General features: G+C 37.8%; 4 protein-coding genes across 17 annotated transcripts in view; 2 read left to right on the top strand and 2 right to left on the bottom strand.

Annotated features, from left to right (window-relative positions):
• pio (piopio) overlaps positions 1-5,147 on the bottom strand; it is a 33,801-nt gene extending 28,654 nt beyond the window's left edge. The window contains exons 1-2 of the mRNA XM_046623854.2: positions 4,104-5,147; positions 518-555 (exon numbers count right to left, since the gene is read on the bottom strand). Of these exons, the coding sequence (XP_046479810.1) occupies positions 518-555; positions 4,104-4,170 (105 nt within the window). The 5' untranslated portion in view covers positions 4,171-5,147. The remainder of the gene's footprint in view (positions 1-517; positions 556-4,103) is intronic.
• A 1,516-nt stretch (positions 5,148-6,663) lies between these two features.
• On the top strand, positions 6,664-11,951 carry MTPAP (mitochondrial poly(A) polymerase). Of its 3 annotated transcripts, none has more exons than XM_046620580.2 (7): positions 6,664-6,867; positions 7,038-7,231; positions 7,333-7,569; positions 7,664-7,873; positions 7,972-8,186; positions 8,335-8,555; positions 9,519-11,951. In XM_046620580.2, exons 1-7 carry the CDS (start codon positions 6,705-6,707, stop codon positions 10,115-10,117), a joined length of 1,839 nt encoding a protein of 612 aa, XP_046476536.1. In that variant the 5' UTR covers positions 6,664-6,704; the 3' UTR covers positions 10,118-11,951. The 3 variants fall into 3 exon arrangements, with proteins under 3 accessions (XP_046476536.1, XP_046476539.1, XP_046476537.1); XM_046620583.2 differs by having other exon boundaries at positions 6,728-6,853; XM_046620581.2 differs by having other exon boundaries at positions 6,767-6,903.
• Positions 8,487-13,037, bottom strand: Txl (Thioredoxin-like). Its single transcript, XM_046620584.2, has 4 exons — positions 12,821-13,037; positions 12,377-12,644; positions 11,267-11,550; positions 8,487-11,176 (listed from the first exon to the last, which is right to left on the bottom strand). The coding sequence occupies exons 1-4, from the start codon at positions 12,916-12,918 to the stop codon at positions 10,963-10,965; spliced, it is 864 nt and encodes a 287-aa protein (XP_046476540.1). The 5' UTR covers positions 12,919-13,037; the 3' UTR covers positions 8,487-10,962.
• A 6,689-nt stretch (positions 13,038-19,726) lies between these two features.
• On the top strand, positions 19,727-25,286 carry LOC124217945 (dymeclin). 12 transcript variants are annotated; one of them, XM_046624163.2, is made up of 13 exons: positions 19,727-19,829; positions 20,360-20,509; positions 20,609-20,914; positions 21,043-21,246; positions 21,362-21,606; positions 21,742-21,981; positions 22,050-22,234; positions 22,339-22,464; positions 22,542-22,655; positions 22,767-22,979; positions 23,075-23,257; positions 23,360-23,476; positions 23,563-25,286. In XM_046624163.2, exons 3-13 carry the CDS (start codon positions 20,628-20,630, stop codon positions 23,731-23,733), a joined length of 2,085 nt encoding a protein of 694 aa, XP_046480119.1. In that variant the 5' UTR covers positions 19,727-19,829; positions 20,360-20,509; positions 20,609-20,627; the 3' UTR covers positions 23,734-25,286. The 12 variants fall into 12 exon arrangements, with proteins under 12 accessions (XP_046480119.1, XP_046480117.1, XP_046480120.1 ...); XM_046624161.2 differs by having other exon boundaries at positions 19,742-19,829; positions 20,350-20,509; XM_046624164.2 differs by having other exon boundaries at positions 19,768-19,829; positions 20,365-20,509.
• The last annotated feature ends 520 nt before the right edge of the window (positions 25,287-25,806 follow it).

Genomic DNA, 25,806 nt, shown 5'->3' with positions numbered 1-25,806 from the left:
AGAAGAAAAGGAATCACTGAACTCGGCACACGCGGTCTGAAAACATGGCTTCATTAACCCTACCGGTGTATGACTGCAATAATCATTATCTAATGATACTTGAGTTTTAGTTGTTGCGAACTCATATTTTTATCCTCGCTTGCCTGACTGTAGCAGCAGCGCCCAGGTTGGAAAAGGCTGAACGAAAAAAGAATTTTTTTACAATGCAACGGCAAGGTCATCGTCACTAATTGGTGTTCATGCACCTCGGTAAATCATCTGCAGAAGGCAATCTGCAAACTTGAGATAATAAAGTAAATTCCGGAGGAACATTAAAGAAAATGCAATCGCTCAACTTTTGTTGGTAATTTATTCATGCAACTCGGTACAAGCAGCAATATATATATATTAAAAAAAAAAATTCGAGCGATCGCACTGTTGTTGTTTGTTGACGCAGAGCATGGATTATATGATCATGATAATCAACATTATGGGTAAAATAAAAAAAACGATGATCAGTAATAATTGTTTTACTCACCAATAGAATTAGCAGCGTGGCCTCTCGCCTCACCATGGCTAAAATAAAAGAGAAAGTCTTATTAATATCTGGGTCGAACAGGCGGCGGCATTGCGCCTACAGTGTAAGCCTTTTGCTCGCACGTACACTACACACGTATATACATTGCATGTATGTAATTTCCCTATTATAGCCACACCGCAGACACTTTCGTCTTCTCCGAGTTTTCTATAGATTTTCTAATATCTGCATATTGGTTAGAGTTTGCACGATGGTGCGCGGGGTGGTAAGTATATCGCGAAGTGGGTACCGACACGAACGACGAGACGCGGAGATTTCACTCCTGGAGTCAGCGAGCCGACGGTTCCGCCTACAAGCTGTTCTCCGCAGGCGGCGACGAGATCTCGCGTGTGTATTCGTGAACCTCGATCAACGTTTTCGCCTCAGCTAGTAGTGGCCCCGGTCTCTTGAGAAAGTAACACATTAAATGCGGATAAATTGCGTTCACTTTTTAGACTACCATGCCTGCGGACCGGCACAGCTGACGGCTGACTGTTGACCTCGGAAACTCTGTTCGCATCCGTACCCTAATCCTAAACGTGTAACGATCGCGATGAAACAATGCCCCACGAAGAATCTACGCCACCGTGAAATTTGTACGCAGATACATGGGCTTTGTTTTTTCTAAAGACAGACTCAAGTTTCGGTTTTGGTTTCAGTTTCGGCCGGATTGGCCGAAACTTTGGCTCGGCGGGAACTGGCGTTCGTGTCGTATCGGGCACTGTCGGGTATGTTCGAAATTAATTTTTTACCTACATTGAATTTCAAAATAAAGTGATTTCCGAATAAATTAAGGTCTTTTATTTCTAATCGAATAATCTGTTACAAAGCTAGGAAAAACACTAGATTTCCGGGTATGTTGAAAATTTAACTAAATTTTAACTTAACTACATAAGTTTCGGTTTCGGTTTCGGTTTCGACTGAAAATCGTAGTTTGGTCGGACGCTAGTTTTTTCCCTCTTTTTCTTCGTCCAGTGACTGTGAGAATGACAGGATCACGACAGTGCAGAGCAAGAATTGTCGTAGCTCCTGTTTGGTTTGTCCACGTATTACCGGAAATAGGTCCGAACATCGCAAAACGTACCAATCAGACGTTACGGATGCTCGTGCTGAGCACGAGGAAATATCAGAGCCCGGGGTGCATCGGGGAATAAAACACGGTCGATCGGTTCGCTGATGTTTACTTGGTAAACCGTATTTCTTGTTCACAGCCGCATCGCGGAGATCATAAAAAGCTGAGCGCACGGGGTAAAGTACGTACAGCTTCTGGAGCGAACCGTAATGTTCTTTGTCAAATTTTACGGTGGACGCCTCCGTACCCCGAGCACGTTGGATAGTCGGTTATGAAGTTTGACGAAGCAGAGAGGAGAACCGTTTCCTGACTATTCCTCGAACACCCCTCTTTTCATATTCCCAACGGCAATTTCTCCAGCCAACCAAGTTCTTAGTACGTCTGTACGTGTACCCATAGCCGAAAGATTTCGAACACGTACGGATCGGGATAAGGTGACGTCGACTCATTGTTGCCGAGAACTCGAATTGCATAACTGATAACTACACGTAGCGTATGAATACCGTATAAGTTGCGCAAGAAATCGTTAAATCCTCGATCCGCGGCTGCGGTAACTCCTGTATATTGTAGGAACGCTGAACGCTCAAATAATAATTATTTAGAAGAAAAATCTGGTCATGGGAACAGCGTCTCCGATAAAAATGAAGAAAATCCTAAAAAAAGCATGCATTGAGATTGATTTCATAGTCGGGTTGGGGGGAAGCGATGAGGCGATTCCCACCGTGCACCTTTCGATTTCTACTCCGGAAGCAGGTGGACGGTAAAAAAAAAAAATAAACACCGTGAACGTAGGTGCAATGTACACGTGTCTGATTCTCATTCCTACAGGAGAACCACAACCACAACCATCAAACCGAACCAGACGAGAGCAGGCACTTTCGTAAAAGATTCCCTACGCTCGGTTATCGACCTGCAGACAGGATCCTCGAGGTGCCTCGTCGCGGGCATCCGTGATTAAACATTCTTCCCTGATTACATTGAAACCCGAGAGAAGAAAGAAAATAAGAAGAAAAAGGGAATTGAAGGTCACGGTTGACTGAAGGGCATCCAACTATGAGTGCTTCGCAGAGAAGATCGGAGAGTTTACCTGGATCTAAATTATTGTACGTGTATGCCTTTCGAAATAGCAGGAGCACAATCCGAATATCGCAATATTTCGTCGGTGAGGAGACTCGCCGAGAATGAAAATATCAAGTATCTATGGACGAAAATACTTGACACGTGATGATTTGTTCGTCCGTGCAAGTCAAGGATAAATAATTAAGGTATGCGCGATTGGAGATATCGTTTGCGCTCTATCCGTGCAGTCTGGTGAACAGTCGAGTCTCCGGTCCCCCGTTTGAAGGACGACTGCCGAGGCAACGTGGGCATTGCTCGATGCGTCGATAAGTATCGTCTATCGACCGTAGGACTACCTGGCTGGATATTAAATACGGAGAACTGGGTAATCTTGCGGCCAAGATCTTTCCGATCGACCTCGCAATTTGAAAAATCTAGCGGCCGATGGGAGAGCAGTCTAATTTCAACGATCTTTTGCCGGTCATATTATAGAAGACGAACTAGAATTCTCGATAATTGTCCACGGCATGTAGGGGATAAACGTACAGGTAAAAATTTCGTAACAGTCTGCGGAACATGCGGTATAAAAAAAATGTGTATCGTAGCGCGTTACAACAGCGTATTTACACAAGCTGTGCGGTAATATGAGTGGTATTGAATATACGCGGAGCTCTGTTATAGAAGATACGCATACGCGCGATTGGTTTAGTTACGAGTGCAACTATCTACTAACGCGGAGTTTAATTTCAGGCTGTTTTGGCACTTTCGGCTTCCTTATTCTGTAGGTGTTCAATACGGTCTCGGAACAAGCGGGAACAACGTATACGATCTGGCAAAAATGACAGTTACGCATATTAGACATTAGGCTAAAGTTAGTATAAACGTTGACGTAACGAAACCTCAGGTTAAAAAATGAACATTATTGGGTAATTTAAGAATGACTTTCAAGGAGTTGGCTTTTCAAAATTAAATTATATTTTGTTTATACTGGTTTTTGCTTTGTTTATACGAAATCTCGGACATTCCTAAAGATGCGAATTAGCTATTTATCTTAAACAAGCGTCGTTACAGTAACGTTACTAACTTCATCCTCATCGTTAGACGATGTAGTCATGTGACGATTACAATGGCAAAGAGCATACAGTAACATCAGCATGCAGCAGCGGAAATATAACATGGTGCGGACAAGCCGAGCTGCAGCCTGCAGCCGATTATATTCGGATCGTATATAATTAATGTGCGGAGGAAGCGAAGAAACCTTGGGCTCCTTTTTATAGCACAGTGTCATTAATTGCTTTTACACGACTTGTGATTTCAACGCCTACGTCGAAGTATTGAGCAACCCTCGGGGCGCCACCACCGGAAAATTATTATTTATTCATTCATTTATAAAATTAACAACATTTAAAATCTTACCTGTTTTATGCTGGTATAACTTTTTGCAGGTAAATGTATCCAAATGAGGGAAAAAATTAACTTTCATCACAAAAGTTAATAATCCGTCACCTCGCGGCCACACTGCTCTGACGATCAAATGATAATTAACGTTATCGGGAATATCGAATTTTACGCGAAAGTTGGATTCATTTACGTGCGTAAAAGGTTATAGTATCACGTGGTGCGGATGTCTGATAAAACTGTGCACAGTTGTTCAATATACAAGCAAGAAATCATCAGACTATGGCTTTCGGTCGTAACGACAAGGATTGTTATTAGGACTAATGAATGATTTTTACTTCTTTCCTTTCTGCTTCCAGTCGATCGATTGTGTTTGATTTATAAACCTTCAACACGTGTCTTGATATCAAATCCATCATCCTTCAGGTTTCCACTGACAATGTATATCGTGCATCGGTATAATTCGATAAACAACTGTGGTTTCCTTCATTTAATCTTGCCGCTGTAATATTCACCAGCAAACCATAACTCATTGTTCATCGATTTCTTCTATGGCAATGCTAAAGAGCTGTCGAATCATACATCGATGTATTGCAATCTAATATAGCGTGCAGGTTTTACCGCGTTTTCGTTTTCTACATGTTTTTGATATAATTTTTATATCAATTTTTACTCAGTTTCCAACGCGAGCAGTTATCCGTTCACCTTCGATTTACGTACAGGCGTTATAATGATATACACGCTTTGCAGTCGATCGACTCTTTCGTCTATTATTGAATCCTTTCGCTTATCGTTCGTCGTCGTTCATACAGTTGTTGTCATTAGTATTATTATTATTATTATTGTTGTTGTTGTTGTTGTAAATTCATTTTGCGGGCACGACACTACACTTGCTTTCGGGATTGATTATCCCTCTGCCCTCTGCGACTCCGAGCGGCGACAACACTCGGCGTCCTTAACGTTCGGCGGGAGAATCGAGACTGGCTACCCAAGGTACCCAATCCCCTGGGTTTCTCAACGGAGTATACGCGGGCTCTCGAAGTCTCGAGTATTATTTTACTCTCTCATCGGTAGAGGCATGGACGCTCGCTCTCTCTCTCTCTCCTTCAACACCACAGCCCACCGCACGTTTCTTGATCTTGGCGTGTTGGCGAAAGGTATCCTCCTCCGTCACCCATTTACCTTCAGAATCCCCCCCCCCCCCCCCCTCCTCGGCCCGATTTGACGATGCTCCATCGAGTCATCGCCCAAATTGGACACATTAACCATCGCTCGCAACCGGCTTGTATGTGTGCACATACGTGCATACATACATGGTTTGCGCAACCTGATCCCTCTGCTATATTCAACATAAAAACCAAGAATTCGATGAGAGACATAGTAAATTTATGATAAGTCGATCATTCCGAACCTAGGTAGTACACTTATCCAGAGGCTCACTGTCATTCGACTACAAAAAGTTGTCGTTCTGTCCAATTAAAAAAAATGTCGACGCATTGTTGGCAAAACATGGACAAAAGTTCGGATATTTTTGATTGGCCATAGATCGACAAGAAAGTGAACTTAACGTTGACATGCCGTATACTTCATGTTTACGAATGTTCTCTGAAATGCCAAGTATAAGGCAAATAGACCAGACAACTCGTTGTTACCTTATTGTTAGTACGGGAAGGTTAAGTCAAAAGTTTTTGATGGTTTTCAGACAAATAATTGTTTATGTTAGCGCATTCATGTGCCGAATGAACGTCAATGTCTGGTGGTAGTTTGACTGACTAAACGCTATCTCATATACTTGACGCCAGCTGACTATTAGTTTGCGTAATTAGCTTACTTACAAGTTATTGCCTTTTCGTCTTGACTGCTCACAGTCAACTGAATACTGAATAATAGTTGACGTCGGGTGTTGCCTTTACCATGACATTTCGGAGGACATTCGCGCACTATTAGTCAGTATACAGTCAACAATAGGCTCATAATATGCTTATTCCCAGTTGACTTGAAATAGTTCACTGAGAATTTCTGTCGTTATTACGTCAATTAACAGCCAACAGTGTGCTACCTGGGAAAGCATACCATCAACCCTCGAATGATGAGATGTATACATATGACACGAGACTTGCAAGCCAAGAAAATGGAATCATCTCAGAACGGTGAACTATCAGTTTCGCAATACGAATACGGCACAATACTTTGAAATCTTAAGATTGACGAATGGTTGCCATATAGTATCTTTTAATACATATCAATTATACCAATCAATGCTTACTTGGATTAAATTTCTTAGCAAAATCTATGGCTATTCCACATTCTATATTCAATTCACGATCAAATACCTGATCAAGAGAGCAGCCTGGAGAAGCCCATATTAACGCTCTCTGTTATGAAATACTAAGGTTTTCAAAAGTAATTTTCGAAGGGTACAAATCGGTAACTGATCTGTGTCTACTTTATCAATAGTAAGTAATGCAGAGCGTATCTACCGTTGTATTTACCATAGTGCCAAAAACAGTTTCGCCTCAGAGGGCGCTAGTACTCGAGGTTTATAGCAGAGAGAGTAAGGCGGCCACAATACGACATTACGGCAATATTTGATGTCGGCTCGTGCTGTAGTGTTCAGACATGGCTTTGCTCGCTCGTGTGAGCGGCAGTACTCGGCAGATTTCAAATAATCGTTTTTATAAATTTTACGCAAACTGTGTATGCTCGAAATTGTACAGAAAAGCACCAACCAGCTTTGCCTCGGGCATACAGAGTAGTGTAAGCGCACGGTATGCTAGTTCAGGTACCGGACTGAAAACTAACCTCACCAAAGAGTGAGGTTAAGTTCAGATTTTCCTTATAAACAACTTTGTTACACATACCCGGTTATCGCATTATTTAGAATAAACTCGTACAACGGAATCAAGCCTCACGTACAAACAGAGTTTGTAAAAATTCCGTATAATATTTCAGGAAAATCCCCATCCACTGAAAAACAAGACAAATATGTATTCTATGAAGAAATTATGTCGAGGAGGCGAGATCAGGCTAGACGAAGTGTTCTGATTCAAGTACAATCAGAAAATTCAAGCTACGAACTCTACGATTACTGTTCCCAGTTTGGAAAGGTGCAAGAAATGCATCATTATAAAATAGGCGATAACTTGGTGAGCTATACTTGAGGTTATCTAACATGTTTGGTAATCATTCTCATTGACAGTCAGATGACATGTATGACATGTACGTACATACTCTTATTTTTGCACAGAGTTTTATCTTAATTGAGTTCAATTTGCTATCTGACGTGGAGGCCATAAATTCCGCCTCAACGCATATACAAGTGGATCAAAATCTTCCTGTCACATCGCCTTTTTTGTGGTTCCGAGTTGTACCGAATCGGGTGCGAAAGGATTTTGTGGACAAGGACATACCATTAAAGGTAATAAATGCCAATGTCGCTTCCGCGCCTGATGACATGAATATGTTGCTGTTTAAGGCAGAGTCGGTAAGTTGAACAATATTGGAAATGCAACTAACTCGATGATTGATCATAAAAAATCTTTTTTTTTACCATTTTGGTTCGTTTTTATTTTCTATAGGTTTCTGACCAAATGACATTATTACACAATGCAACAAAGTTAAATGAGACTGGTACAAGGTTACGCTTTCTAAGTGCACGTCAAATCGAATTGTGCCTGTCAGGAATGTTTTCTGAGGTCACAGTGCTCCCCTTCGGATCCAGCGTTAATGGCTGTGGTAAACTGGGGAGTGATCTCGACTTGGTACTACAGATGCATCCCCATCTGAAGGTAAGTTCTTCTTGAGTTTCACAATATCAAAGACTGAATTGCAAAAAATAGGAGATTACTTCGAGACCTTCATCTCCTAATCTTCACGATTGTTCCAGGAAAATGTACAAAGTAGGTTGGTTTATTACACAAAGGCATCATCGAATCCTGACAGAGCTCAAACACAAAAAGTGATGGAAATAATAGCAAATATCATTGATCACTTTCTTCCTGGGATATCGAGTGTAAAAAAAATACTACATGCGCGGGTGCCGATAATTAAATTCAATCAAACGTTGACCAACTTGGAATGTGATCTCAGTATGAGCAACACGTGAGTACTACTTATAATCGATATGAATATGGCATGGAGTTCATGGGCAACTGAAATATTCACTCATTTACTCATTTGCTAGCTCAGTTAATCTTTAACATAGTTCACGTGTACAATATTATTGACTTTGGAATATTATTCATTTCAGGACGAGTATATATATGTCTGAACTGTTGTACCTTTATGGTGAATTAGATTGGAGAGTCAGACCCCTGATTTTCACAGTAAGGTCTTGGGCAAGATACATGAAGTTAACAAACAATTATCCTGGCCATTGGATAACTAATTTTTCCCTGACACTTCTCGTTTTGTTCTACTTACAGCAGAAACAAATATTACCTAGTTTACAAAAATTAATTGAACTTGCAGGTACGTATGTGTGCGTGTGTACGCGGTGTATATACATATACATTAGGGTGGGCCAAAAACATTGACTATTTTTTTTTCACTTTGTACTCCGAAAACTTGGTTGGTAGAGACCTCAAAGACATTCTCTCCAAGTATGAGCTCTTAATTTTAATAGGAAGGACCTCCGCCTCGCAGTGTTCTATTTTTTTCTTATGGTGAGGAAGAAAAATACATATCTTGGTATCTACTATTTATAAAAAAAAATATGTATCATATTTTCGTAGGAAATTGAATTCTCTACAAAAAAGGTCTCTTACAATTTTTTTATATACCTCACTGTTCAGAAGATATTCACCGTCAAACTTCAATGCACACTATTATATTATAAATAGTAGATACCGAGATATGTATTTTTCTTCCTCACCATAAGAAAAAAATAGAAAACTGCGAGGCGGAGGACCTTGCTATTAAAATTAAGAGCTCATACTTGGAGAGAATGTTTTTGAGGTCTCTACCAACCAAGTTTTCGGAGTACAAAGTGAAAAAAAAAATAGTCGATTTTTTTGGCCCACCTTAATATACATATTTTAACATTGACTCAGATGTGTTTCTGAATCGTAGAAGTCTGAAATTAGGGCTTTACAGCCTTCAGTAGTTATCTTTTTGATTTAGTAGCCGTAAAGTACACCATAGCAGTCGCGTTTTATGGCTGTAAAGTTGAACTTTACGAGCACGTGTGCAAGTTCAACTTTATGGCTCCAAGTGCGACCATGTGGCGTATTTTACAGCAACTATACTGAAAAATAATGTTCGCATCACAGTCGTACTACTTTCCGGCCTTGCGTGGATCTCGCAATCCACGGATGTGAAGATCCACACTCAGCCGTAGAGTTGAGCTTTACTACCTTAGTACGAAAACTACTGTTATATGTTATCTCATTGGTAAACTTTATTTTTTAATGGGATATTTTATATTTATACCAGATAAAAACGATGTTCGGATAGCAGATGGTGACGTGAATTGCACGTTTTTACGTGATATATCAAAACTACCTCAAGCATCTTCTAGGAACGAGGATGATTTGGAAACACTTTTGACAGACTTTTTTATTTACTATTCGAATTTCGACTTCACAACAAAGAGCATTTCCCTAAACGCGGGTATGCCGCTTCCCAAACCCGCGGAATCGACTGTTTATATTCACAATCCGTTTGAGCCAGGTCTAAATGTGGCTAAAAATATTAATACCCAGGAGATGGAACGGCTAAAAATTGAAGCGCGAAATGCAGCGTGGCTGTTTTGCTCTGCTGCTGACAATAACGCGAATGACTGGGGACTTTTATCGTTGTTCAATCAAAAAATTGAATTGAATGTTAAACCTATTCGGCTGAATCATACGAACAGAATGGTGGAACTTACTGCGTTGTTCAGTAAATCAAAAACAGTGGATGGCGTGGAAAAACACAGCAAATATACTCAAAGTGCAAATGCCAATAGTAACACAGTGAATCACAGTGTAGACAAACAAAGAATAAGTAGTAAAAAGAAGAAGAGCAATCAGAAGCAAGAATTTAGGAGATAAAACAAAAAATTCAATTGTAAGAAAATGAATAAACTAATTTTACGAGAACATGGTGGAAAATCTAATGAAAAAGTTTAGTATATGAGAGGTTTGTAATTTATTTGATTTCATCAGCTTTTGTACAAATAAACTATGTAGTGGTTGTAATCAAATTTTCTTTCACACACGCATTATGAATACTGCAGTTTCATAATTATCGGTAATCAGTGACTGTGCAAAATGTCCAGTGGCGAAGCAGTTCGGCTTCAGCAAAAGAAAAGTTCAAATCACCACTACACTACATCATGATAAATCAGTTTTAATCATCAGCCAATGAAGCAAAAGCTCAATAATTTTGGGACTTCAATCATGTCTGGAAGCAGTGGTCGTTGTATATACGGATATTTTTTCTTGTAGTTCACCCAAGTATTCAAAATTTATTCACCCTTGTTTTTGTACAAACAAATGCATTCCCATTTTGCAAAGTATAAAGAAAAACACATGAAAATTACTCATGTAGCTGTACACAGAGCAAGAACCAACAATGTTAAAGATTTATCACACTAGTACAATGGTTAATTGCCTCTCAATTTTTACAACTTGGACCTATAAAGATTGTTTTAAATATGGATTTATATCCATTTAATAAAAAAAAAAGTTTTTTCGGTAGTAAAATATCATCATTAAGTATGCTGGTTAATATATTTGAATAGACTTTGTAACAAGGTGCAACGTCATATCAGTAGGCAATTCTCGAATCACCAAGTTTTGCATGAATTGATTCTTGATCATCTATTTGTTGATTATGATTACCAGAAGACATCGCGTGGTTCAGTTTTGGTCTATAAATAACCAGGAATTATACATTAGTGACTTTCCCCTTTTTTACCAGCAACTCTTTTGAATTCGCCCATGTTGGTCGTTGAGATTGGCGAACCAATGATCACCAGATGATCAATTCGCGTTGTTTCGCTGCCACCCTGATTGTCTTTGACGAAGATTTGAAGATTTTGTACATTTTGGAACTTGACATAGCGTAGAGGTACTGGATTTCCTTCCTCGAGGTCCGATGCCTTCAACCTATGACAGAAGAGGTATATGTAAAATTACCTTTTGTGAACGAACGAAGTTCCTTATCTCATTAGATTACATGCATAACAATTTACTTACGAAACATCTTGTACACTGGTATAAGAGTCTGCCATATCAAAGTCAACGGTTCTCGGCTGGTTTATGAAAAGTTTCAAGTTCTTAGGCCCTTGGCCTACAGGTGCTTTAATTTTTAGAGAATGGACCTTGACAGCTTGTGTGAAAGTAATTGATATTATCAATTGTTCATCACAGTCACTTTCCAGGTAACCACCTTCTGAAGATAAGCATTGCAAAAACGGATGCTCATCGGATTCATTCAGGCATTCGCACTGCCCCTTCATAATGAATGTGCTCAGATCCATCTGAAAGCAGAGGTTGCTGTTCTGTGGATATTGCCTTTTTTAAATTGGTCAAACAATCAAGGTCAAAAATTTCTTCGTGCACACATCACAAAGATAAAGAAATACAAAGGTTTTACTCATTTTTCTTATTCTTTTTTTTTCTGTTTTTGATTGTACAAATATGAACGTGTTTCTATGATTAATGAGATGAGTTATAATACTAAATACTTTGTTACTATTTGTTTTAATTTCGTCTCCTTACTACTTATATAATATCCATGTATAACAATGTTCGATATTTTCAAATTATAGTATAAATGTCACTCGGTTAGTGCTAAGATCCAGACTCACATTAATATCTAGGCACTGTGACTGCATTGGATTATACGTTAGTGAAATGAATTGACATTAAACGAAACTAGGATTTGCAGCAAAATGATGAAATGCCAGTGTATTAATTAAACGGAAATATATGGAATGCGGAATAGCAGCAGATGGTATTGCTCAGAATGTAACTGCAAAAGTTACCTTTACAACGAATCTATGAAAATTAGTCGAATACTTTGCATAATTGTATGTAACTAATTTTCCAGTGGAACTTGTACATATTACTTTCAGCATTGTGGTTGAATAGGGCACCACCGGCGTTAAATATGAACAAATAACAAATATTTATCCCGGATTGAGCAGTGAGTGAAATTGTGCAAGATGGTGTCTTTTCATTTTTCACTTGAGAACTTGTTTGCAGGGTCTTCTTCTACTGTGACTTATTCCAGTAGTATAATGTTACCGCAAGAAAAATCATTCCGAATATATGGAAATAGATGTTATCTTTATTATCCCGTACATGTCCAGCAATTGGCCCCTCTGTTTCTTCTGCATCTCCTGATCCATAATACTGCTGAATCTTGGTCTCCAAGCCTGTTGGATCTGCCCCTTGGCATGAGCCCAGTTTGGTGCGATTACGGTAAAAGATGAAAGTTGGCATGGCACTGACTCCCTGACCAGCAGCAGTTTCAGCACACTTGTCCACGTCAACTTTTAGGAATATAGCGTTTGGATACTTTGTTGAGAGCTGTTCAAAGATCGGTGCTATTCTCTGGCATGGGCCACACCTGAAAATGAAAGCAAATCGAAAGACTTTGAAGTTAGGGCAATGCATGGGTAAACTATAATTAGATTGAAAATTAAATTGTCGCATCATGGTTGAGAGGATTGAGTCGAGATCCTCGTTGGAAGTCCTTATCGGTGGGAGGTGAGAAGGTGGGATAACCTAAAAAGAGAAACTCACCAGGTCGCGGTGAAGTCGACGACGACTAATTTCGTCCCCGCGCGACTCATTTCCCCAAGGAAATGATTGTCGTCGTTGATAACACGCACAGCTCCCATTTTTACACTCTGCTCTATTGGTTAATCAACAACTATATCGGAAATGTTCTTTGCTAACAATGACTGGCAGCTTGATCCTCACTTCTCAGCTCGCCGCATGAAGGAAGATGAGGTGTGTTCTTGCGCAGCCATTTGTAACAACCAATCGCGTTCTGCTCCAAGTTAAGGCCATCTTGATTTGTCAACCAATCGCAATCGAGATCGTAAATTTTCAAGATAGTGTAACATCCGACCGGAACGTCCGTATGTTTTATCGACTATTATTACTGCATGTTACTTTTATCAACTAACCAAACTCGAAGTACGAGAATCTTGTAACCATGAGGAATTAAAGCAACTGTCTAACTATTAGGAATATCCCTAGATGGAAATAACCACGACATTCACTGATTAAAGCTTAGAAACCATGTTACGAGATCTTCGCACTACAAAGAGCTATAATATTATTATACGTTATTATATATCACTATCATATTAACACTATAATTAACTAACACGATTATATCCAATTATTATATAACACTCGACAATGCCATTTGTGTGTAAGCAACTTACGCTATACCATATAGCCTGGAGTATAGAAGACTGTAAAACCATAGATAAATGTATAACCAATATAATGTAAAGATAGTACTGCTGCAATAATCCATAAAACCAGAGACTGCAAAACCTTCAAAACCGTGAATACTAATTATCGAGCATGAATTATACTCTCCTCCGTAATGCCGTATTGTAGGCAACACGCGCAACGTTTTGAAGGCAATGCAGATCTCCAATTTGGAGCCATACAGAGCTTCATCTAGAAAACACATTAGGAAACTTACCGACGAAACGATTGAAGGTAAATCAACTCGCAATAAACTCAAAGATGCATACGTGGCAACGCCCAGTAACAGGCAACCAACAAACATAAGAAAAACGTTCTAGAAGCTTCCAAGCCGATATATATCAATATAAGAATTAATAATTACAGAAGAGAATTATATACGAAAGCACACATGTAAACCTGCTCTAAAACTACGAATTATCAAATTATTAAATACCCTAAATCTGTTAAGATAGTTATAACACAAACACCTAAGAATATTCGCAGCAGCGCGATTCTAATAATGTTAAGCAAATAGCAACTATGTCTCATAAACAATCGCTATTGTACTCCAGGTGAATAACGACAGTAATCAATTATAATACATATGTAATTTTATATAGTTACACGCTATAAAACTAACAAACGACGAGTAAGCAATATGACAATCTTAATATATAGACTTTGTAACGAACAGGATAGTAAGAATATTTAAGAAGTAAACAGGAACTAGAATTCAGCGCATCGTGACCCCGAAAATGCACACGGCACTAAAATACACCACGAAACATGGGTTACCACTAGCGCATACGCACTGCGATTACCATATTAGGAAATAGCTGCTAAAATCGGCTCGAGTCCTAACGCCCACAGGGGGGAAGAAGCACGGTAGCCGAGGGGCAAACGGGGGCTTGCTGCCCCAACACCAAAGCCCACGCAGAATGGAGAATTACAGAGCAACGACCCTGCACCTACACCACCGCACCAGCGCAGCGTTATACCATATGTAAAAGCTTGCAATATAGTAATGGCTAAAGAACTAAGATCACAGGCGTGCATACGGCGAAGATGTCGTGCCCTAATTATAATTCCTAGAAAACGGGGAAAGTGCGCCAAATTTGACAAAATCTAAAGAAGGGGATCGTTCTGCGCAACGATCGACACCTATAAAAACGGCGACCGATCATCGGATCGTCCTCTTGGTTTCTACCACAGATTCGTCATCTTGTTCCGGTACAGTCTCGCGGTAAAATTCTTTTGCCTTTTGCATTTAAACTTTTCATACAACGTTACTCTGCCCAAAAGTCCAGCGAGCTTTCAGCTCCATTTTGTCATATTAATTTAAGATCTTACACTAACAAGGAAACGTTTTCAGGTGTCCCCCTCCGATTTCGATGAAACTCTGGTATGTTATAGAGGGTCAAAATCGATGACATACGTATTTTTTTTTATCGGCCCAAACTCATTTTAAAGGCGTGAAACACACCTCCAAAGTTGACCACCTCCCAAGATGATTTTTCTGTTTTGCATACAAGGAGGGGATTTTGATAACTAATAATGATAGTAATAAATACCTTGTCAAAAGTGATGAAAAACACACTTCGAATATTCTCAAGAACTCTTTATTTTAGGGGTTAACTTGTATATACAAAGTTCATTTTTTACATTAGAAACAAGATGTTCATCAGAGCTCAATGAATCCAACAGCACTGTGAAGAGCATGCAAGAATACAGAATACGTGCTTTCGATTTTTTCCCAAAAACTGAATTCTTATCGACTTTTTTCCCAATATTGCGGATTATGTCTAGTATTTAGCCATGAATCATTGAATAACATTGTTCGAGGCTCGCATTCCTTCTGGCATCGCTCTCTTATCATTTTACTGTTTTATCATTTTTTTTCGAGAAACGTAAATATTTTTCATTTCAAACAGACTATCAACTACTCGAAAATTCGATGTGTGTCATATGTAAACAAGTCATATCTCTACTTGAATTAATTCTATGACAGATATTTTTTTCAACGATTACGCGTATCTTTCGGATATTTTCAATATGAAAAGTTGTGATACCGTTCAATGCTTGTTAATACGTTAATAACAAAGCTTGGAACAGTTATTGAATTTCTTCTCACGTTTACAATGAAAGTGAATCCAATAAACGTTATTAAACTTCTGTGGGCAGCATTTGAAGTAATGAATATACCCGAGTCCCCGTTAACAAATGATGAAGGTGAAATAGTATCGAACTTCGAAAACATTTTATTACAAAGCATTACAGAATATAATAGTGTGGAAATGATTGAGGAAAATTCTCTTGACTTTGAAGAGCCCTACAAAAATCTTGAAACGTTCTCAGTGGAAGATGCAGATTTTCAGGTGCCTTCCGAAGGACCTGAAGATAGCTGTTCCGAAGATGACGAACCTTTAAGTTTCGATTATAAAAGAAAAGCTGTTGAATATTGGAGAAGTGCAAAGACGAAAAAAAATCGCTCAATTGATACGGTTCGTCATAGATATAAAAAAGTCAAATCAGTACGACAATTGCGTCGTTGGGCACACCAAATCAACCAGGGAGGGACATACATGGAAAAATTGGCTCGCATATCAGAGTATACATTGCAGAATATGAAAAATGCCATTGACGCAGGCTTGATTGTTCATGATAAGGATCTGCGAAGATGGGCTTTACAGGCCCAAGGACTTATCAGTCATAAGGATTTTCGATTTAAAGCATCGCCAACGTGGTTACTTCACTTTAAGAAGATCCATATCGCATTACTAGCAGAAAAATCAATAAATTCGTCACGCGAAAATCAGTGGAAAATAGTGGATACTTACACAAGAGTGCTGAAGAATTTTTGAAAAGAGTTGAACCTTATATTTCCGAATATGGATTACAAAATATATATAATTCTGATCAGAGTGGTTTCCAAATAGATATTCATTCTGGACGAACGTTAACGGAAGAAGGAACTAAACAAGTGTCGTGCATAGAACAATCAGTAACTTCAACAACGCGCACTTAAATTTCAACGGACGGAAAATTATTATCTCCTTTATTTATTGTTTTAAAAGAACCATCCGGAACGTTCGGACCTATAGTTGAACAACATTTATTCAGACCGCCAAATGTTTTCATCAGAGCTTCCAAATCAGGAAAACTTACTTCAGGTATAATAATTCTTGTTTCGCGCTGCATATATTCAAACGGTATTAATCACAATGATTCATTACAGAGCATTTCAAGATGTGGTTAGAAGAAGTGTTTATCCCAAAAGTGGGACCTAAGAGTCTACTTCTAATTGATTCTTGGAGTGGGCATTGTGCAAGAGACAACACCCCCAGACAAAAAGTTGACGACTTTATTGATACCGAAAGGAATCACTGGAAGAATTCAACCTCTCGATGTTTTCGGCTTCCGTATATGGAAAAATTATATTCGTCATTTTTCAGACACCGTAGTTCTTCTTGATTATGATTTAAATTTACATTTAAGGAATAATATAATAAAATTACAGTCTTTAGTTCACAACCAACTGTCATCTCCGCGATATCATAATTTGTTTCGTTATGCGTGGCATAAAAACGGGTTCATCTCATCCGAATTGTAAAATCGAAGGTTGCACGAATGTCGCAGTAATCAGATGTTCTTGGTGTAAAAAATCACTTTGCCTACAGCATTTTTTTGATGGATATCATTATTGTACCGACTATCATTCATAAAGCGATTGATAGATAAACTTGGAACTTGTTTTTGTTTAAAGGGTGTGGCCACGGTAGAGGAAGTAGAATCATGTGCATATTCAACAATTTTGTATTATATCAAAACGTAATTTATTTACAAAACTATTTACAGGTGTATTTAGTGTATGAATCAAAGTAATAAAAAAAAATTTCTTTATTCATTTTTTCAATGCAAAATGGCTAATAATCACTACTTGTTTTTTGTTTATCTTTTTCCCAGCCCTTAGTCCTCAAATATCTGTGCCATAGAATTAATTTAAGTAGAGATATGACTTGTTTACATATGACACACATCGAATTTTCGAGTAGTTGATAGTCTGCTTGAAATGAAAAATATTTACGTTTCTTGCAAAAAAATGATAAAACAGTAAAATGATAAAAGAGCGATGCCAGAATGAATGCGAGCCTCGAACAATGTTATTCAATGATTCATGGCTAAATACTAGACATAATCCGCAATATTGGGAAAAAAGTCGATAAGAATTCAGTTTTTGGGAAAAAATCGAAAGCACGTATTCTGTATTCTTGCATGCTCTTCACAGTGCTGTTGGATTCATTGAGCTCTGATGAACATCTTGTTTCTAATGTAAAAAATGAACTTTGTATATACAAGTTAACCCCTAAAATAAAGAGTTCTTGAGAATATTCGAAGTGTGTTTTTCATCACTTTTGACAAGGTATTTATTACTATCATTATTAGTTATCAAAATCCCCTCCTTGTATGCAAAACAGAAAAATCATCTTGGGAGGTGGTCAACTTTGGAGGTGTGTTTCACCCCTTTAAAATAAGTTTAGGCCGATAAAAAAAAATACGTATGTCATCGATTTTGACCCTCTATAACATACCAGAGTTTCATCGAAATCGGAGGGGGACACCTGAAAACGTTTGCTTGTAAGTAACTCCGTTTTTGTGACTTGAAATATTGAACTTATAAAATAAATCCAAGTTAATCAAAGTATCCAAATATATTAAAATCAGTCATTCCGTTAAATCCTCTCACCAATCTACGCTGCAAGTTATCATATCCAGATTATTCTCAAAAGGTAAGCCAATTAATTAAATCTTTTATCCAATAATTACTCCTTCCTCGGTTCGTTCGATTAGAGCGACAGAATGCCCGTTGTCCGGTGTATTTCAATACTTTATCGGTAATTGGTGACCCAAACTACTGATGTGAGTCTAACTGTAGTTGTGTGAACGATTCCGGTGTCTAACATCTGGAAATTTCCACCAGGTACCGTTCGACGTCACAGTGTTCCGAAGCCGATACACATATTTTCAGTTAACGTATGAAGTTAGACACACGCGACGATGACTTCCCGGGAGATTCGAACGGAAAGATTTGCCAACCTGAAGTGGAAAAGTAGCTCAATTGTCGGTAAGTTAGGGATTCTAAGGTCGAAATTACAACAGCTTCTCTCACCAGATGCTGTGTATCGGTTTCGGAACACAATCCAATCACAATCCGTATTCCGAGTTTTGTAGTAATGCAAAACACTAGCATTAGACTGGCAGTCTTTATACATCTTTTCACGCATTAAATCGAATGAAAAAGATTTACATAAATTATGAAATAGTCTGTGGAAGACTACCTCGGCGAAAAATGTAATTATTTTACTATATACAGGGTGTTCGGTAATATTTAGTTGTAAATAACCGTAGTATCCCTTCTTACGTTATTAGGATGATCCTTTGTAATTTGTGTGTTTTGCTTACTCTAATACGGGCAGTTGATCAGTTTTGTGAATACTAATCAATACTACTACAAATAATTCAAGAGTATATATATAATTGTAGTACTCTACACTCCTAATTTACACTATTAGACGCAACAACGCTGAAGGTCCATGATAATAAGACTTCTAGATTATCAATTACTAAAGAGCACGTTTGTACGAATGATACGAAAACTAGTATTTTAATTGTTAATCTAAATTTTTAGAAAAGCAATTATATGTTTAATCACTAACGATAGGCCAAGTTCAACTTAATTAATTTGTTTCATTTGCTAGATATGATTTTATTAATAATTAAAGAAGTACACATGCCAACAAACTGCTTGACGATTCCGCTGTTTCATATGGCACCGCGTTGTGTAGCGCGATTCATGGCCTATATGAGTTGTGAAGTGGTTCGACCACGGTCTTACATACAGGTCTTGCGACTCAATAGAATTCCAATGGTAGAGAGTGGCTCCTCTGTTGAAGAAAAATCCAGATGGAGCTGCGATCGAGGGATGCATCAACATAACCTACAATGTTTGAATAAGCCTTTGACACGTCTTATAATATGTAAATAAAATTTATGGGTTAGGATTCCACGCCCATGTGACGCGCGAGCGCGACCATCGTCATCCTTGTCGCACCGGGCATCCCTCGATCGCAGCGATGCTAGCGGCTTGACACGTTAAGAGGTCCACGTCGAAACTCAGAGTCGCAGGACCTGTATGTAAGACCGTGGGTTCGACGACTAGCGACCACCGTGCGACCGCGAATTTTGTCGATTTCTCTCGAATTGCTTTTTACTGCGGTATATCTCGAATATCGATCGGATCGTGATCGGATCTGACGGCACTGTTGTGAGTTGTCAAGTTTTTTTTTAACCGTACTACTCCTGCTGTCTACTGTCTGTCATGCCCTGCGTATTAAATGTTCCTCCTGATTGATGTTATTTTGTAAGTGGTTTATAAATAGGGTCACCATTATTGCCTAAAAACGAGACGGCATATGATCGATACATATTGGATTTATCGTCGCTGAATTGGAATTAACATTCGGTATTTCAAGATAGTAATGTTTATTCGTCAAGTCCGTATAGGTTACTTATTTTTAACCTACACATTTTCCTCAGTCTTTCTCACACTGGCCTGCAATTTGTTATCTCCTACACTCAATGGAAATTTATGAATCATTTGTTCACTAACAAATGATCGATCACTTTGATCTATTTGCAAGCACATATTGCTACGCTGTTTGTTAGAAAATTTCACCACCATTCATACAGCTTTGAGCGTTGCTTTAATTCTAATTTACCCATCACTTGCATGCTGTGAATGTGAAAATTACTTACATACAACAGCATTCTTACTGATCACACAGCTTCTTGCAGCGTAGACATCGTTTCAAAAAACCATCGGCCATTGAAATGTTTTGAGAAAACGTCTCGAAACATATTGAGCCTCTAAATAGTGGCATAAGCTCGAGCAGCATTGCCATGCACACGAGACTTACGATTTGCAGAGATAATTGCCTTCGAAAGGTAAGTTACTGTAAGTTAAGTGATGATGACGCATCGCAGTTTTCTTACTTGCTGGCATATCTACCTGTTGAATATCATTACATTCTCATACTATTTTAGGTGAGCTACGAGTGAAGCAATGGGTACGACACCAAGTCGATACGAGGACCTCTCCAAAAACAAATTCCTCATTAAATTTTCTGGAAAAGAATCTATTTCCCCGAGTGATCAATTCTGGAATAGATTTTTATCATACAACATCCGTCCCCCGGTGACTAGAAATGATCAAATTGAACTCGATTCAAGGCTGGACACAACGTGTCAGCAGTTACTTGCCAATAACCTCAACACAGGAAACTTTGGCAGTCTCATACAAGTATTTTTACAACGAACTACGGAATTGCTTGCTGCTTCTCAGGACCAAAAGTGAGAATAGAAAACAAAAAGTCACTACATTTTCAAAGAGTTTCCATCAAAGTTTACTCAAAGATTGTTCTTTACGTTTTCGCAATTATACCTTACCTCACACCTGCAATCATTCTTTTTTAACGCAGCATAATGTTTGCTTGGCAAACGTACAATGCACTCTTTGCAATACGATGTGTACTAAAATATTTATTGGAAACGGTCGGAGAGGAGGAAATGATTCGGCATGTCGAATCTATGCCGCAGCGGACTAATGCACCTGAAAGTTCAGTTTCTAGGCTTGAATCGTTCTTCGAGGCCTTGGTAGAAACTATTATCGATGTACCCTTATCGTGAGTAGTTTTCAGTGGATTTTGTGGTGTAACTTTCTTGACTGTACAATTACCATACACAAATAGGAATATTCTGTATACTTGAAGTTGATTTCATGTATATTTTCTTTCTCAGGGAATTTACGTATGTCGTACACCTAGAAGCAGTAAACTGCTTGCTAGTATTATTATCTGTACAGTTATTTTCCCAAACTCCAGCAGAATACAGTAGTGTATACAAAATAGCTATGCATGAGGATCAAAGCGCGCATGCCTCAATAATGGTCTATACTCTTTTGCATAATTTTGTTCGACAAGATCATGCACCTCCTGGTTTGCTTACACAGCAAAATGGAGGAGGATTAGTCCTAAGTATTGCAGGTAAATTACAGAATAATAAGTTCGATTTTAGAGGAGGAATTTCATCACTTTATTATAAATTTGGGGAAAGGCTAACACTAGTATCTATGCAACTATGTTATACAACACTAATCTGAAACAAGTATTGACCATCAGGTGTAGTAAGAAAACACATTTTAGCTGGCTTATGGAATGTTATCACAATGGGCATGGCAAAAAATTCAAAAAACGTACAAGTTTCGAATGTTGGTACGACGGAGGATGAGGAACGACAACGTGATACAGAAACTCCACTTGCTAGTCAATCGCTTCTGTTACTGTTGGTTCTCACAAACCACTGTACGGCAACTCATAATCCATACAGAGATGCATTATATACTTTCACAGACTCTCAAGGTATTTCATTTGAATAAATTATCAAAAAAATTCCACTACCAATTCATCAAATTAACATTTTTTCTTAGTAGATGACTGTACTGTGACACCGGCGAAAGCAGCAATGTCCTTTAAATTTAATCTAGATGAGTTGTATACTACTATTTGCAAAGTTCCGAATACGGATGAAACAACGTTGCTACTTTACATGTTGTTGCATCGAAATCCAACAGTTAAAGCATATATTATGAAAAGGGCAGACATACAGTTACTGGTGAGCATAAATAATGTAAAACATTTATTGGAAATGCTTTCAACTTCATTGTTAGTACCATAACATTATTAACGAAAAGTAATGTTTAATAAACCTTTTTCTAGGTGATACCGATACTACAAATATTGTATCATGCCCCTGATAACACATCTCATCACATATACATGTCCTTAATAATTTTGCTAATACTCAGCGAAGATGATACATTTAACAAAAACGTACATGAAATTGTGAGTATATTTAAATAATGAATGTATTTTTCATTGCGATTCTGTTCTCGATATTAATACTTGGGTTATGTACTTAGATGTTGAGAGGTGTGACGTGGTATACGGAGCGATCTATAAGTGAAATTTCACTAGGAGGATTGTTGGTTCTAGTAGTCATTCGAACCATACAATACAATATGCTGAAAATGAGAGTGAGTTATTAATTTCAAATAGATAATATAATCATTCTTACCTAGATCATTTCTTGTAATAAGTAATTGCGAATACTTGTAAGAAACTCAAGTAATTTAAACACTTATTAGGACAAATATCTTCATACTAATTGTTTGGCGGCTTTGGCCAACATGTCAGCTCAGTTCAGGTCCTTGCATCCGTATGTTAGTCAGAGGTTATTAAGCTTATTCGAAACACTGGCAAAAAAATATGCAAGACTGGAATCAAATATACATATGCAATCGGGAAATGCTGACAGCGCTGTTGTGAACGTGAATGGAAATGTAGTCAGTTCGGACATGGCAAGTAACACATCAATGAGAAATATGATAACTCACTTCTATGCCATATATTAAATCTGGAAAATACAACCAGTTGTACTGTAATGATTTTTCAGATTCAAGACTTGACAGTTCTTGAAGAAGTACTGAGAATGGTGTTAGAAATTATAAACAGTTGTTTAACGTACCAGCTTTCTCACAATCCTAATGTCGTCTATACTCTTCTTTACAAAAAGGATGTATTTCAACCTTTCCGAATGCATTCAGCCTTTCAAGATATCGTTCAAAATATAGACTCTGTAAGTTTTTATGAATATGATTGTTATATAAAGTTTATAAATCTCTTCTCATTTTCAAATTGTTGACTAAACAATCGATTTCGTCTTTCCGTTCTCTTATAGGTGATCAACTTTTTCTCTTACAAATTAGAACAAAGAGATCAGTCGCATATTGGCGTTAGTCAGGTGTTAGCAACCATAGAACAAGGGGCTACTCAATGGCCGAAAGACCGAATGAGGGTAAATTTGAGAGACCATCTAATATTTACATCATTGCTCCAATGTATAATATGGTATGATTATTCTTCGGCCATACTTTTTTTTAGAAATTTCCGGAATTGAAGTTTAAGTACGTGGAAGAGGAACAACCAGAAGAATTTTTCATTCCGTACGTGTGGAGTGTTGTTTGCCAAGGAGCGTTACTGCATTGGACTGCTGAAAGTATTAAATTATTTTCATCCAACAGCAGCGAACAGACGACAATCGTCGTTTGCTGATCCTTACACACGGTTTTTTTTTATGTGCTACTACTGTTATGAGAGATCATGAGCGCTAATAGTACAATATGGAAAAGTGTATTGGATACCAAATACGTCGGAATACTACGAAGGAATATACTTTATAGGGTCAGTAGCTAGTAATATGTATACTTGAAAACTTATCCGCTTGAAGGTTTTATATTTGAACATTGAAGACGATCAAGTGCTTGTATTGAAATATATCTATCGATATTGACAAGTATATTCGAAGGAATAATTTTATTGAAATGTGTCTAGAAATAATTCTAAAACCACTGTAAAATCTCGCAATCCAGCACTTTTTCGTTACGTTTTTCATATTAATCTCTTTCAGTTTTTCAAAGCCTTCATTTATCGATTTACCATTTCCCATTACACTTTAATTTATCTCGGATAAAGGCATTCCTTACAGTTCGGACTTATACTTTGAACAAAATGCAAATTTACGAAGTACATCTGACCATTGACTCGCATTATGGCATTTGACGTATCATCATAATTTGTATTGATGTGTTCATATTCTGAGATGTTAAAATGGAAATTAGAATCATGCGAAATTTGTTTCAAATATCCGATGCAAAATTAAATTCTTTGTTGAAGTACAGTGATACTTGAATACGAAACACATCATTATGTGATAAGTGAATAGATGGTGAAGGAACGGATGTGATTTTTCTCTATTCCTAGAGATACTGTCTACTGGAATTGGTTTTTTCTATCGTCGATTGCTTTAATATCCATTAGTATCGCACAATTGAATCAAAATATTCGATGGTAACGCGAAGGTCTAATTCGAGTTTAGAAGTTTTGTATATTTTTTTGATTAGTGGGTATTTTTTTAACTGTAAATCCTGTAATTAATTATCGTAAGTAAAACCTGAGAGTAAATAAATATCAGTTGTCACGTCAGAATAACAATTTAATGACACATTGGAGTAAACAGCTATTAATTTATAGAAAAGCCATCGCGTGTGATATCTCAACTCCGTCGTAGCCAATTAGACACACGTAATTATAACGTGCATTTTTTACTTCCTAGCATCTAATATGGTACACAAATTTCACAGGATTGCTCCACACTGGTACTCGGAGATCCCTACATTAATCCTGATATCTTCCTGAATCATTCATATCCAATCATCCTGTGGCAGTCAGTAATAAATTTACACATTGTGATTCACACAGCTTTTACCCTGCGAAATGTGACCATGGTAAAAAAGGTTCGTATAAATATCAGCATCTAAGATGGCAACTGCCTATTTAATAATTATTAACGTCATCTTTCAAACTATTGGAGACACAGATTCCTATCACTTATGAATCACTAACCAGCAAATGAATCATCAAATAAATTTCATAATGATGCTTTGTGATTCATTCAAAATGTACAATGATAAGTCAATGGTCAATTCTGCATATTTTGCAAAAGTATCGATAAGAATAAAAAAGATAATGTTCCATTATCTAAATATTCAAGCAGTTCTTGGTGTAAAATTTTATTCGAGTAAAGATTATCAAAGATATTACGTCAATGATTGAATATAAATTACGTATCTAGTGGGATATTCGGCTCCGTTTTGCTCAGTTTCACTCTATGAAATTAACGCTCAATCGCTAAAACTTGTGTTCCACAATTTAGCATACGTCGCATTTCTGAACTACCAAATACTATCGTTGCATCTACCTTCGGCCTTCTCCATGCCGAGACAGTTAGTGATAAAAGCTGAATGACCCACGCTATCCCTGGAACCTAAAAGATCGCAGGCCACGCGTCTTTGCCTATCTGTCCGCTCCTAAACTTTACAATTTGTGGATCATTGAAGGAAACATGTTAGGATATTCAAATTGTATGTGCAGTTTAAAAAAAGGTTCGTATACAAATCGAAACCTGTTATCCGTACTCGAATAATCTTCTACATGGCACATACCTGTAAATTATATTTGCAAAGTCAATCTTACCATTAATTACTCGATATGCCATTTCGCGAGCTATCGAAACTATAATCATTGAAAGTGTGGAGAGCAACCCCAAAAACGTACAATTTATCTATA

The sequence above is a fragment of the Neodiprion pinetum genome, chromosome 4, assembly GCF_021155775.2.
Source record: "Neodiprion pinetum isolate iyNeoPine1 chromosome 4, iyNeoPine1.2, whole genome shotgun sequence".
Taxonomy (NCBI): domain Eukaryota; kingdom Metazoa; phylum Arthropoda; class Insecta; order Hymenoptera; family Diprionidae; genus Neodiprion; species Neodiprion pinetum.
This window is presented reverse-complemented; position numbering and strand designations above follow the sequence as displayed.